Source organism: Siniperca chuatsi, linkage group LG1 (assembly GCF_020085105.1).
Source record: "Siniperca chuatsi isolate FFG_IHB_CAS linkage group LG1, ASM2008510v1, whole genome shotgun sequence".
Lineage (NCBI taxonomy): Eukaryota > Metazoa > Chordata > Actinopteri > Centrarchiformes > Sinipercidae > Siniperca > Siniperca chuatsi.
The window spans coordinates 31,581,160-31,594,433 of NC_058042.1; the positions used below are offsets into that span (position 1 = coordinate 31,581,160).

At 39.0% G+C, this 13,274-nt stretch overlaps 1 protein-coding gene across 4 annotated transcripts in view; it reads left to right on the forward strand.

The window, feature by feature from the left end:
* The window catches only part of si:ch211-186j3.6 (neural-cadherin), a 310,397-nt gene that overhangs the window by 267,792 nt on the left and 29,331 nt on the right, over positions 1 to 13,274 (forward strand). For all 4 annotated transcript variants that reach the window (XM_044167606.1, XM_044167542.1, XM_044167692.1 and 1 more), the window contains one exon: positions 2,146 to 2,326. In XM_044167606.1, coding sequence (XP_044023541.1) covers positions 2,146 to 2,326 — 181 coding nt within the window. The remainder of the gene's footprint in view (positions 1 to 2,145; positions 2,327 to 13,274) is intronic.

Genomic DNA, 13,274 nt, shown 5'->3' on the forward strand with positions numbered 1-13,274 from the left:
ACATTTCATCTACTTTTCAAATAGTGACACAGACGGAATGAGATGTGTTGGGATTCACGATGGTTAAAGGGAGGCACCCACTTGTGTAGGTGCAATCAGTTAATTATCAGAATTATAAAATATAATCAGAAATAACTTTAATGAATAAAGTCCTTGGGGGCACCACTCTTCTTAAAGAAGAGAAATGATAGCCAATTAATTGATTGAGTCTCATAAAATACACTAAACTATCAATTTGGAACGCTGATTAATAATTAAATTAATAACTATAACCAGTTACCATTAATAGCTAGTAGGTTGAAGGATTTGGATTTCAGCATAGAAGAGGTTGGCAAATTACTCTCTCTTGTGAAACATTAAAGAAGCCAGCATAATTGTACACAAGCATTTATTTAAAAAGAAATACAAAGCAAAAACACAGTGTGAAGTCTACCTCTAAATACTAAACTACAGAACAAAGGGATATATGTGTGTGTGTGTGTGTGTGTGTGTGTGTGTGTGTGTGTGTGTGTGTGTGTGTGCATCCAATATGGCTGCTTGGATCTAAGATGGCGTCAAGCAAAAGAATGTGTGTATATTTCTTTGTTCTGCCTCTGTATGTGCTGTATGTGGTCAGAAACAAGAGAGCATGTGCAGCCGGCGCTTTAAAGTTTCTCTCCGCTGGGTGTGGTGGCCTTTAAGGGCCAAACTAGAGGTGTATGTGTATGATCTGTTTAGCATAACGGTGCCAAGTTAAAAGGAGTTAGTTAGCATGCAAAGACTCTGTCTGTGTGGAGCATAACTAACATCTAACATCAACTTAGCGGTGGCTGAGAACTAAATTTCGGTTACAATAATAACCTCACGTTAACCATGGAGAAGATCACAACAATAAAACCTCACTGAAAACACATCAGTAACGTCACATGTACACAAGTTAAACAGTCCTTTGCTTAGCTATATACACTGTTACTCTATGCTATGCCCAGTTGTTATGTTACCCATCCGTGGGAGGGAAAATGAGGTGGCTTTGGATGTGTTGCTCGGTTAGCCGGTGGTCCGTCGGTTTATTTTAGAGTTGCTTTTAGAGAATTCAAGGTCAGTGCAATTTTTTGCAATTAAAGGATAGTTCAGTTGTTGTTTTACAACATGATCTCTTTCTAATACGTTTGCCTAACCTGGGGGTTTGTTTAAAATCTGTCTGACTGCTCGTTCTTCTTTTTAGCAATATGACCATGTTCCCAGATTTCACTAATTACTTTGGTGAGTAGTAAGTGAAGTTATAATAATGATGGCCAAACCTGTGAAAATAAGTATCTTTTAAAGTATCCTTTAACTACAAGTAGGAGCCAGACCCATCGGGGTTTGTTCCAAGCGAAAGCGTTTTGCCCCAATTTGCAATTGTTTCTCTGGTTGAGGAAAGTGTTTTCTACAAACTGTGTGCAGCATGTTTACTCCCCTTTGGTAAGTGTCTCAGGCGTATAACCCAGTGACAAGTGTAAACAACACAGCTATCAGTGCACCATGGAGCACATTATACAATACCCAACATGTATGCAAATCTTCGCCTTCAGTGTTGTCAGAGATTTCCTCGAACAGCATGAATGGCATTTTAAGATGCTGCAAAAAATACTGTACAACGAGAAACACAATGTAACATTGTTTCCACTAAAAAAAACAATTTTGCTAAACCTTGGATAACACTGAAAGTGACAAAGCAGTCTGGGTCAGTGCACACAGGGATAGAAGTACTAAGCAAAAAATATAATACACTATAATACAGGTCAGAAAATAAATTAAGTACCAAGTGGGTATAAGTATAAAATTAAAATAAGTGTAAAGTACAAAGTGGGTTTACCAGTTGATGATAATAATACGGTATAATAATGCAATGTAATAATACAAGTAGTAAGTAATAGTGCATGAACTGTCAAGTTAAGTGTAGCCTATTAAGATTATAATGAGACGGTGGATATTGCACAGTAGTAATAGAAGTATGAATAAATATCAATAAATTTTAAACTGAACTTGAGCTAGTAAGCTCAACATGTGCTTGATTTACTCACCAGGTACATGAGGTAAAACTCTGTCTAATTTAATTTTGTATCTGTGTAGGTGAATGTATTTCTTGTTCCATTGAACTCTTTTCCATTTTTCTCCCTGCAGGGTGCATGAGGGACATACGCCTTAATGGTCGCTACATGCCACTGGACAGCAAGCCGCGAGATGGGGTTTCTCAGGTCAGCATACAAGGACTCTCCCTTGGGTGCTCGTCTGATTCCTGCAAACGGAACCAATGTAGCCCCCCCTTCACCTGTGTTGACTTGTGGAGAGTGCACGAATGCAGGTACACACACAAACCCGTACACACCAAACGTAACTGCACAGTTGTGCACATTCACTCTTGGATGTTCCACACACACACTCATCATTTTGACACAAAGGCATGAAGACACATGCATTTAAACCAGCTCACTCAACCTCTGAAGCTTTTGACCTTGGTATTATTTTTGTTCATAGCCACATGAATGTGCTTTAAAATAATCTGGCACTGTCCTACTTGAGGCGGGGCAAATTGTAGAAGAAAAAGCATCGCATAGCCTTTATTTGTTCTAAAGCTGGTGAAATGTCTGTGCAAATTCAATGGCAACCATTTTATGGTACAAGAAGAAGTTGGGCTATCAGCAGGAAAATGTGGTAGCCAATTACCGTCCATCTCATAAATTTTGTAGATAAACTCAGGTTACAGTTTAATAGTTACTGAAAGGCTGTGTGTTATGTTTGCTAGCAAAGAAAAGAAAGAAAAAGTCCCTCTTTATGTAACGTACAACAGCGTCTCTACTCCTCACAGCAGAGTTGGTCCAGGCTGTGAAATGCTAGCTTGTTAGCAGCTACGAGAAAATGCGATCAATCATCTGATCTCTCTGATTACTCTGTCCACGGCTTGCAGCTCCGCAACAGGAGACCTCTGGTTTTAGGCTATTTTAAGTGACTTTAGCCTGTCTCATAGCTGCTAACTAGCTGTTCACAGTCTGGAGCAACTCTGCTGTAAAGAGCACAAGAAGACGCCGTAGCATCGTTACATAAACAGGAACTTTTTATTTATTTTCTGTGGCAGCAAGCTTTTCAGTAACTATTATAAATTTACTGCAACCTGAACTTATCTACACACTTTTTTTTTTTTTTTTTTTTACAACAAACCAGCCACACTCCGTCACACACACAGGTTACCCACAAGACGACCTTTCTTAAAGAGGGAGGCTCGGTCAGTAACACACAGGTGCAGTTAGACTGTGGGTGTGCTAAGTATTCAGGTCCATTACTTAAACAAAAGTACTAATACCAACTTAGAAAATACTCCACTACAAGTAAAAGTTCTGCATTCTAAACATTACTAAGGTAAAAGTGTGTAAGTATTATAGCAACATTTACTTAAAGTACTCATTGAGCAGTAAAATGGTCCTTATCAGTGTTTTACTATTATATATGATGTTTTTGGATTAATATACTGCTGCATTAATGTGTATGTTGCATTTACTGCTGTAGATGTTTAAGATACTTTATATACTGCTGGGTAGTTTAATCTGCAAGAATGCATCATGTTCCACAAGATCATCATATGTTTGCACTATCTGAGAATTTACAATATGTTATTTTAGAGAAAATGTGTACATCGAGATATATATCATATATCACGGCATAGCCTTAAAATATCGAGATATTATTTATAAGCCATATCGTCAAGCCCTTATACAGCATGTGAACAAATGGGAATTAAGTCCTAACATCCTGTCATTCAAGGCTTGTGCACTGTTGGATATCATGAAACAGGCAGCTTAATTCACTCTCTAATGATGTTAAATGATAAAATTGATGCGGAAACTCACGATGGTCATTAATTAAGGCTTGGGAAAATAAGTTTTAAAATCCATCAGTGATGCAGCCTGTGGAAGAACAAAAACAGTCTTCATGTTTGCAAACATGAATAGCATCACTTACTCACTCTCTCTGCTCCCTCTCGCACACCACCTTCCAAATATCACCCAAGCACAAAACTCTTTTCTGTAATGTCAGAATGAAGAAGTAAGGAACATTAACTTAAAAGACACCTATGTCTGATTGACGAAAAGCCATCACTTTTACAGATAGAAGAAAGCAGCAATGTTGCGTATTCCATGTCTGAAAAGTGCTTCCGAAAAATACATTTTACACGAGCATCAGTTTACTTGTCATGAGGAGTACTGCTTAGCCTCTGAAAACAGTTATATAATATCTTATTTGGCTCTGGTGGAAGTCTGGGTTGGGCTTGGTAACAACACATTTATAACAAAAAGCCTGCAACAAAAACTGTGAATGTGGACTTTTGAAAGCCTTGGGCATTTACATGGTCTAACTAAATAATGCTTGGTTGCATTACGGGAAGGACGCAGCTGTTTTAGAGCCCAGCCTAGGGAGTAAAAGTCAAGATATCTCAACCTCAGCTGCATCAATTTGTACTATTCTTTTTTAGTCTGTCTTTGCGAGTCCCACCACTTTATAAAAGTGCAATAGTAAATCACTGCAGTACCCCATTAAATATTTTTCAGGTGATTACTTAACACTTCCCAAAGTATTAAGATAATCGCTCTGGATAAAAGATGGATAGAGATCACAAATTGACTGTAGCTAATTCTGTCGCAACTCTTCAACAGCATTCTTTCTTACCTTAGTCTACCTTTTTTCTACAGGCTTGACTGCCTGATTAACTGTCTTTTCAGGGCTGTGGATGTTAGGTTACATACAAAGCCTAAATTAACTTGTTTTTATTGTGCCTCGCTGCTCAGTTTCTTGATTAAAAACCACTGGCTGAAATGACAAAACTGTGAGGTGAGTGCCAGACAGTCTCTAAGTGCCAAACTGGTTGAATGTCATCAAATCAAATTATGTGTTCATTTTGTTTTCTTTTGAAATTGATATCTGCTCTTTGAAAAAAAACAAATGAGCAAGTAAACTCATTGAGCCTCTTAGTCATGGGCAGGGTGTCATGTGAACTCAGATCAGCACTGTTCTGCCCCCAGCCTGCCCGACAGAGGAGAAATACTGTGGAGCAGCTTCAAAGTCAATCCTACAGTGAACTCCAAAAGCACCAAATAACGTGTTTGCATCACTTAACAACATTAAAATAGAAATCATAAACATAAATGTACACCAGGGAGGCTTAGTTGTTCCAGGCTGCGCCGGTGTACTTGTTGGTACAGGTTACTGGTGAGAGGATGAAATTACAAACCAGGAAGTCCAGTTTTAAGGCTTATCAAACACAATGGCACTGTGGGAGCAGTTTATACTCTTTGAGGGAAGATTGTACAACTCTGGCAAGTAGTCACAATAACAACTTTCCTCTCTGCCTTGGTGTTTGTGAGGTAAACACGATTAGCCAACATAGTGGCTTGCTGGTTGACTACACTGCAGCAAAAACTTTTTGGGTTTTTTTGGGTTTGCTGGAGCTCTCTGCCACGACCCCAGTACACTATGACTGTGGTCTCATTCAAAATGAATGAGGAGGCTGCGTTTTTTGAGGCAGTTATTGTCAGTCTAAAGATGGCCTCAGAGAGACTTTGAAAAGTTAAAATCCCACAAGAGCCACTGCGTTCAGCACCAGCCATGTCTCCCTTTAAAAGGTAATGAACACGGCAGTGAAACCCAGCTGCTCCGTCACTAAGCTAAACACCTAAAATGTTGGAGGTGAAAATAAATTATTTTCCCAGCCCTCTGACCCTGATGGGATTCACACTTTTGCTTGATCAACAATTCACATGCTCTACTGTATGACTTCCTGTATGAGGGTTAGTTTGTTTGTCAGTGGGAAATGGGAAATGTCATGCAATGAAAAGCCGCAGCAAACTAACAAGCCTCTCCTGTAGCACAGACCGAATCAAACACTGAGTGCTCTTAAGCACATGTACTAATCTCAGCAGTTTTTCTGCCATTGGAAACATCAGCCTCCATTCAGTCTGTGCAGCCTCTTAGCTTTTAATCTTGCCTTTCCCTTTCTTACCCTCCTCTGATTCACTCACCCACATCATCCATCCACCAACCTTTTTTTTTTTTTTTTTTTTACAATGGCTCTCATTCTTGCTGACTGCCCCTCCATTTCTTGGTTTGTATGGCTTTCATCTTGCTCAGTGTTTTAACCCCTTTACCTTTGCCACACGCCTACCACACACACACACACACACACATAAACACACACACTCAGTCTCCCACTCCATCCCCACCCTGCTTGCTCACCTTGTTCCCTTTTCAACACTTGACCCGAACCTTGTGAGATGATTAGAGAGTAGTAAGTATTGGCAGCAAGTCCTCCAAGCGCAAGTGTTTGATAATTCATACTCAGGGGCCACAGTCAGCTAGTCAAATAATAGCATACTGGAGTGTGAATAATTCTTCTCCCCAGGGCTCAAATAAACACACTGATTTTTCATTGATATTTTTGATTTAATTTTAAAAAGGACATTTATAGCATTAAATTGACTGTTTGCTAAACTCCCGTGTTTTTATCTGCTCTAATGCGATCGTTAGTGTGAGGTAGTCTTACTTTCAAGGCCAAGGAGCATATTGTTAAGTATATTATTCTGTGGGACTATTGGTTATGTTCGAAAAAATTGCTGTGGGAGCCAAAATGCTACTATATCAGAATTCTGAGTATCAGAAACTATAGTGGGTCTGGTCACTCTTAATTTGATTTGGGGAAGTTTACACTTCAGTCAACCTTGTCACCTGCGATAGTGTTACGTTTGCCAAACATCCTGGCTGATCTGCAGCATAATCATCAGGTGTTTTGCATTTTCTTGCGTTCTTGAGTTGAAAATCTCTATAAAATATGATCTTTTTTAAAAAATAACTAGTATTTTTCAGTGAAAATGGGTCAAAACCAAAAGCAAACACCCTTCAGAAACTCACATAACACCACACGTTATTACCAAGCGGCGACCTCCGGGTCTGAAAAGTAAAGCCATTGCGGAAGTTCCTTAAACCTGCATTCTTTGTAATGGCCAACAGGGGGCAACTCCACTGGTTGCAAAAAGAACTCTTTTAGATTGTACTGAAGTCTAGGAGAAAATGACCCTACTTTTCACTTTCCTAATGAGTTTATGGTGTTTTTTATAATTTTTTTAATTTGCAATAAAGTGATTACACAACAGGTGAAGACAAGTACAGGGACACATAAAGACACATAACCAGATCCGATCATCAAAGGAGCGGCCCACGGTGGCGCGACAGGGGAGCTGGAGTCATCCCCACCCGAGGTGCAGAACCCTACCAATAACTTTATGTTTCACGATTGTTGTTGGGTTTTTTTTGTTGTTGTTGTTGTTGTTGTTGTTTTTTTTTAAGTGGAGGCTGATATCTTGGTGGGCAACTCCCAGGCCCTCCAGAGGGGGTTTGCTCATCCTAGTCAAAAGTCTTTCCCTTTATTTATATTTTAGTTATTGTGGGTTATGGATCTGGAGAACACCAGCCTCAGTCTGTCACGCAGCACTAATCACACGCCAGGGCGACTCCAAGAAAGAGAAAAAAAAAAAGAAAAATAAAGATAATGCACACATATAATAGAAAGGACTTAGGAAAGGAAGGAGGAGGTAGATAATTAGCTTTGTGAGTGAGCAGGGTGTTAATGGATGAAATGTGAGACAGTTTGGCAGTGAAATGTATAAATGGGTAAGTCTGAGTATGGAGATGTTAGTGGTTTAGTTGTTTAGTGGCATTCACTCAGTGACAAAATCAAGGTTAAGATTGAGATTTGTGATAAATGGAGTCCAAGTGTCAAGTGTGACATTTGCTTTCTTAAAGAGGCAGTTAAGTTTTCATTGATATATGTTCTGTAAGAAGGTTTAACCAATGATTGATGCTTATTGTTTGTTTCGGTTTTCCAGTTTGTAAAGATGACTTTCTGGGCGATAGCTAGGGCAACCAGTGTGTGGGTTTTGGTGGAAGCTCAACTGAGGATAAGTCACCAAGTATGCATAATGAGGGAGAGAGGCAAATGCTGCAACCCAAGATTGAGGAGAGCTTCTGTGTTATCTTAACCCAAAAGTGTTGTACAGCCATATGGAGTGGAGGTAGTCTGTAGTGCCTAGAGTGCATTGTAAACATTTATCTGTGTCTGAGAGACCCATTGTATGGATTTGGTTTTGAGTGATGTGTGTTCTATGCAGGATTGTATACTGGATTAGTTGTAGATTTGTATTCTTTGTCATTTTAAATGATTTTCTGCAGACCTGTGTCCAGAGGCTGGTGTCAGAGGGGAGAGATAAATCTCTTTCCCATTTAGCTGTTGGCAGGTGGATGTTGTTATCTGTATTGGAGATTAGTTTATATAAGTTTGAAAGAACTTTGGTGGTTGTAGAATATTTCATGATCTTTTCTGCTGGATGGAGTAGTTGAAGTGGATTGCTAACTATATTAATTTTATTTTTAATAACTGATTTGTAGGTATTTGAAAAAATGTCCCCCTCTGACCTCATACCTCTGGATCTTTAAATGAGATAAATGCATCGTTTGGAAATAGATGGTGAAGTTGTGTGATTCCTTTTTGTTCCCACATGTTGAAGTGAAGTGGAGATTTGTTGAGCTGAAAGTCCAGGCTGTGCCGGAGAGGTGTGTACATGCAGGGATGTGTGTTTTCCACCAGGCTGTCAGAGTTGAGGAAATGAGTGGGTTTTTGAAGCAATTGTGATATTTGATGTTTGAGCCAATGAAGAATAAATCAGTGAGTTTTATTTTGTTGCATGCTGCTAGTTCTAATTTAATCCAAGATATAAGAGTCATGTTAGAATTGATCCATTTAAGGAGAGACTGTAACTGGTTTGCCAGGTAGTAGTATGTTTCCAGTAGAAGTGTGATATGACAGAATTCGGTGACTGGAACCATTTGGCTGTAGGTTTTAATGGAATCATTGAGAAGAGGTAATTTGTAAGTATAACTTTCATCTTTGTGGTTGCTATTCATCCAGTTAAAGAGAGGGAAAGGTTAGACCATCGCTTTAGATCATTGCTGCTTTTTTCTAGTAGTGGAGTGAAATTGAGCTGAGTTGACTGAGGCGATGTTTATACCCAGATATCTGATAATAGAATTGGGTGGAGGAGGTAGGGTGCAAGTGAGACAACACAAAGGGATGGTATGTGTTGTTGTGATTGTGTCTATCTTCGACAGCTGTCTCGCTTGGGTTTGGAGGGTCCTAGTGGAGTTCTTTAGTAGGACTTTTGTTGTTGAAGGAGGATGAATTGGAGTATTTTATGTTATGCTGCTTAGAATAGCCAATGGCTAAGTCTTCTTCAATACAGCATGCTGTTCATTTTGTAAATTATGGTCCCATTTAGAGTAAAATAGACGATAAAGCAGGGTATGCTTTAGGGTGTGGCTACCTTGTGACTGACAAGTCGCTACCACGGCAACCTGTCAATCAGGATAGAGGCAATGCATAATATCCACTGCACTGTGTACATTTAACTAGCTGTGAACTTGTTTTTGGGTGCTGTGTTTTCTCCTAAGAAAATCTAAGGAGTCGGCTGTTCATTTTTTCCATGTAAGTACATTTTGCAAGTTTTTTGCTAGCCAAAATTAGCACCCCAGTTAATATCACAGTTAACGTCAGTTACGTATGCACCTTGCTAACCAAGCTAGCTTCACCCTTTCATCCAAATATGGTCGCTTCTGGCTCCAAAAAACTAAGATGACGATGGCCAAAAAGCCAATCTCGAGAGTAGGGTGTCTCGACCGGAGCTGTTGTGACCGGAGACTTTGAATGATCGGGGTAACTGTCAATCATTTTTTAATTTGGCCAATCAGAGCCTTACATGTCACTGTCAGTCAAAAGCTAATTTCACCAATATGCCACCTGAACCAGTTGTCAATCAGTTTTTAATTCGGCTAATCATATTTTTTATAGGAGAAGGGGGAGGTCTGACACGAAGAAGCAAACTTGACTTCTTTCTCAATGTTTAGATCCGAAGTTTTCAGCTCTAGTCAAAGGATCAAAGTATCAACAGACAGCAACTTTTTTTAATCAATGCAGTAATCTGCAAGCTAATGTTAGCTAACTCGCTAACCGTTATAGGAAATTACAGTAGCTAGCTAATAGGCTAGAAAAGCAGTGGCAAACGGCAGTGCAGTGGGAACAAACTTTTAAATTAGGCCTTGTAAATCTAATAAGTGTGTGAAGATGAAGATTCAGCAACAGAAAGAGATTTTCGTGGATGGCTAAGGTGAAATAAGTGAAAGTTGACGTAGCCTAATTCATACCAGGGTGTCCATGGGGTCTTAAAATGTATTAAAAGTTGATAAATCAATTTAGCTAAGATTAAGGCCCTTAAACAGTATTAAAAAGCCTTAAACGCCATTTTCAGAGGTATTACATTTTGTAGCTTGTTTTCAGTATGTGTCAGGGATGTGATTTTTCCAGATTAATCCAAAATTCAGGATTTTCTGACCTGAATATGTGACACTGAAATTATTGTCACACTAGCCTCTCCGCTGCGTGTTTGACCGAGGGCGGGGCTCAGCTCCTACAGAGACGAGATGGAGCCGCGATGGAGTCAGTCAACCAGGTGAAGTGAACAACTCGAGTAAAAAGTCAAAAAGTGATTTTTCTTCCTGCTTTGTCCACAGTTGTTGTTACAACCACAGCACACTTGTTAAGCTAATAGCTAATTGTTAAGAACAAGCTAAAATGAAAGCTGTCTGTATGTAGCTTAAGTGTGTTTGCCACAAATCTTAAAATTTGGCACATTCTTGTAACTTTAGCTGCTGGCTAAGACAAACCAGCCCCTCCTCTCTCTACAAGCGGTACCTGCAGCAGAGGAAGGAGGACAGGACAGGAGGTCCTCTAGTATCATGCCTTCCTCCTCCTGACTGTCTGTGTCCTTCATTATTTCTTAACTTAGGCTATTTTAATTTACTGACATTTCAGATTCATTTCCACTGAAATATTAGTGAGTGTATATAGCGACTTTGCTGTTGTGAACTTTACTATTGCTGCTCTAGAAACAATATTTAGTTATATTTAAAATATAAATCAATTCTAATCCTGTTTTGAATGTATTCTTTTTTTAAAATGATAATGAACAACTGGTTCATTATCAGGCCTTACTGTTGACATTAGTTTTTGATTAACAGTGGAGTTTAAGCCTCTGATTGGCCAAATTAAAAAATGATTGACAGCTACCCCACCCTCTCAAAGTCTCCGGTCTGCAGTGATGCAAACTTGAAACTCGAAGTTTCAAAACCAATGGGTGATGATGTCACGGTGGCTACGTCCACTTCTTTTATACTAGTCTATGGTAGGGCTGGACGATATGACCTAAAATCAAAATCTCGATTAATTGAACATTTTACTTTGTTTACTATTAATGAACGATTATTTTGTTTTGTTTTTTTGCTTTGTTTTGCCCTCATAGTTCACTGACAACGTTTGGAGTTTACATTGTAACATTGTAATATCAAGCACAATGTAACATAGGTTACAAGGTGTTATATGTTTTTTTTTATTGTTGTCAGTATTTATTTAGTGTGCTAAAATAAAATATTATTCATATAGCACCGTTTTAAACACATGTAACAAAGTGCTTAACAAGAACATCAGCACAGAAAAGAAAAGGAGAATAAAAACACAAGTTATAAAAACAGACATAATCATTTATGACACATACAAACAAACACAGAAAGAATATAGCAGCCAAGCACCCAGATAGCCCCAATTAGATTATTGAATATTATAGCATTGTGTCTTTTAAGCTAATGTGCATTTACCGATTGCAAGGTGAAGCCGGTGTCCAAAACACTGCTGCTGTGTCCATCCATTGAGTGCAAAGGAAAGCTGAAGTATGGGTTCATCATCCTACTTGACCAGAGATCAGATGTGGATGCAAAGTGCTGAACAGACTTCAGTTCAGCAGCTACCCTTTTACGACATGTTTTGTACATGTTGGGCAGCGCAGTTTGGGGGAAAAAATGGTCGTGATGGCACAGTGTATCTTCTGTCAAGAGTTTTAAAGAGGTGTTTAAACCCACTGCGTTCCACTGTAGCTATGGGAGCCATATCCTTTGCGATGTAGTAACAAATGGCGTCAGTTATTTCTTTCCATCTTCTTGAATCCTTTTCATATTGTGTAACATTTGTAAATGCTTGTGTTATCGACACCTGCTTTGTGGAGGCATCTGTTGCTGGGCGCTTATCAGTCTGTCTTTTTTCTTTCTTTTTTTTTGAGCCGTGCACTGTTCATATTCGGTAACGTGATTGTGCTCGTAAAGTGTTGAAACAGATTGGTGGTATTACCTTTGGTAATGAAACTGTTTTTCTGCAGTGTTTACATTTGACTTTGACTTGTTCTGTGTCTTCTTTACTGAAGCCAAAATGTGTCCACATGATGGACACTGCATTTTTCTTTGGTACAAGCTGCTCCTGTTGCTCAGTTGACTTGGTGTTTGAGTTCTCCTCTATGTTGCTTCCATGCTGCTGACTGGACGGGGCAGTGTGACGTGACTACACACGTGGTAGTATGTTTTTAAGGGGAAAGTATTAACAGGATTAAAAAATGAAATAACCGACATGGGAAAATTTACATCAGTTAGAGGTTCTGAATTTCGGTTTTGATTACATTTCGATTTATCGTCCAGCCCTAGTCTATGGTCATTACTTACTGTGAGTGAGCGTGCATGTTCATCTAGGTTATGATAAGACACTCATCACAGCACTGATTCTAACGACTGGCAATGATAAGAGAGTGCAGAGAAATGAGAAGCACTGTTGTCTAGTTGACTGACAGGCATCCTGTATTCAACACCTACACAGACTCCAACTAGGCATAATGAATACTGAATGCTGAGCTTTTGTTATGGCATAATAATCCCACCCACATTTAATTACCTTTTAAAATGTTGTGTTTTAAACAGCTAGGTCTGTGTTCTGTGTCCTCACGTTATCAAACTTGATGGCATTTAAAACTTCAATAATTAATAATTATGAAAAGTGATTTTAAAGATGATACAGGCTTTGGATGTCTTGGGACAAGTCATTCCACTTTGTATTGGCTCTAATGACAAAAATAAAATCACATTCTTTTAATGGTTAAAATCTGTACACATCTGTAACGCATCTGTACAAGATGAAGATTAGAGGGAAGTTGAGAGTGTTACATAAACAAATAGTCCTCAGCCAACCAAAGTGTGTATCACTTTCTCAAAATTATCAGGGTGTCAAACATGACATTTCCAGCATATATGTTGACTTAACGGATCAGTGTGTAGGATTTAGTGGC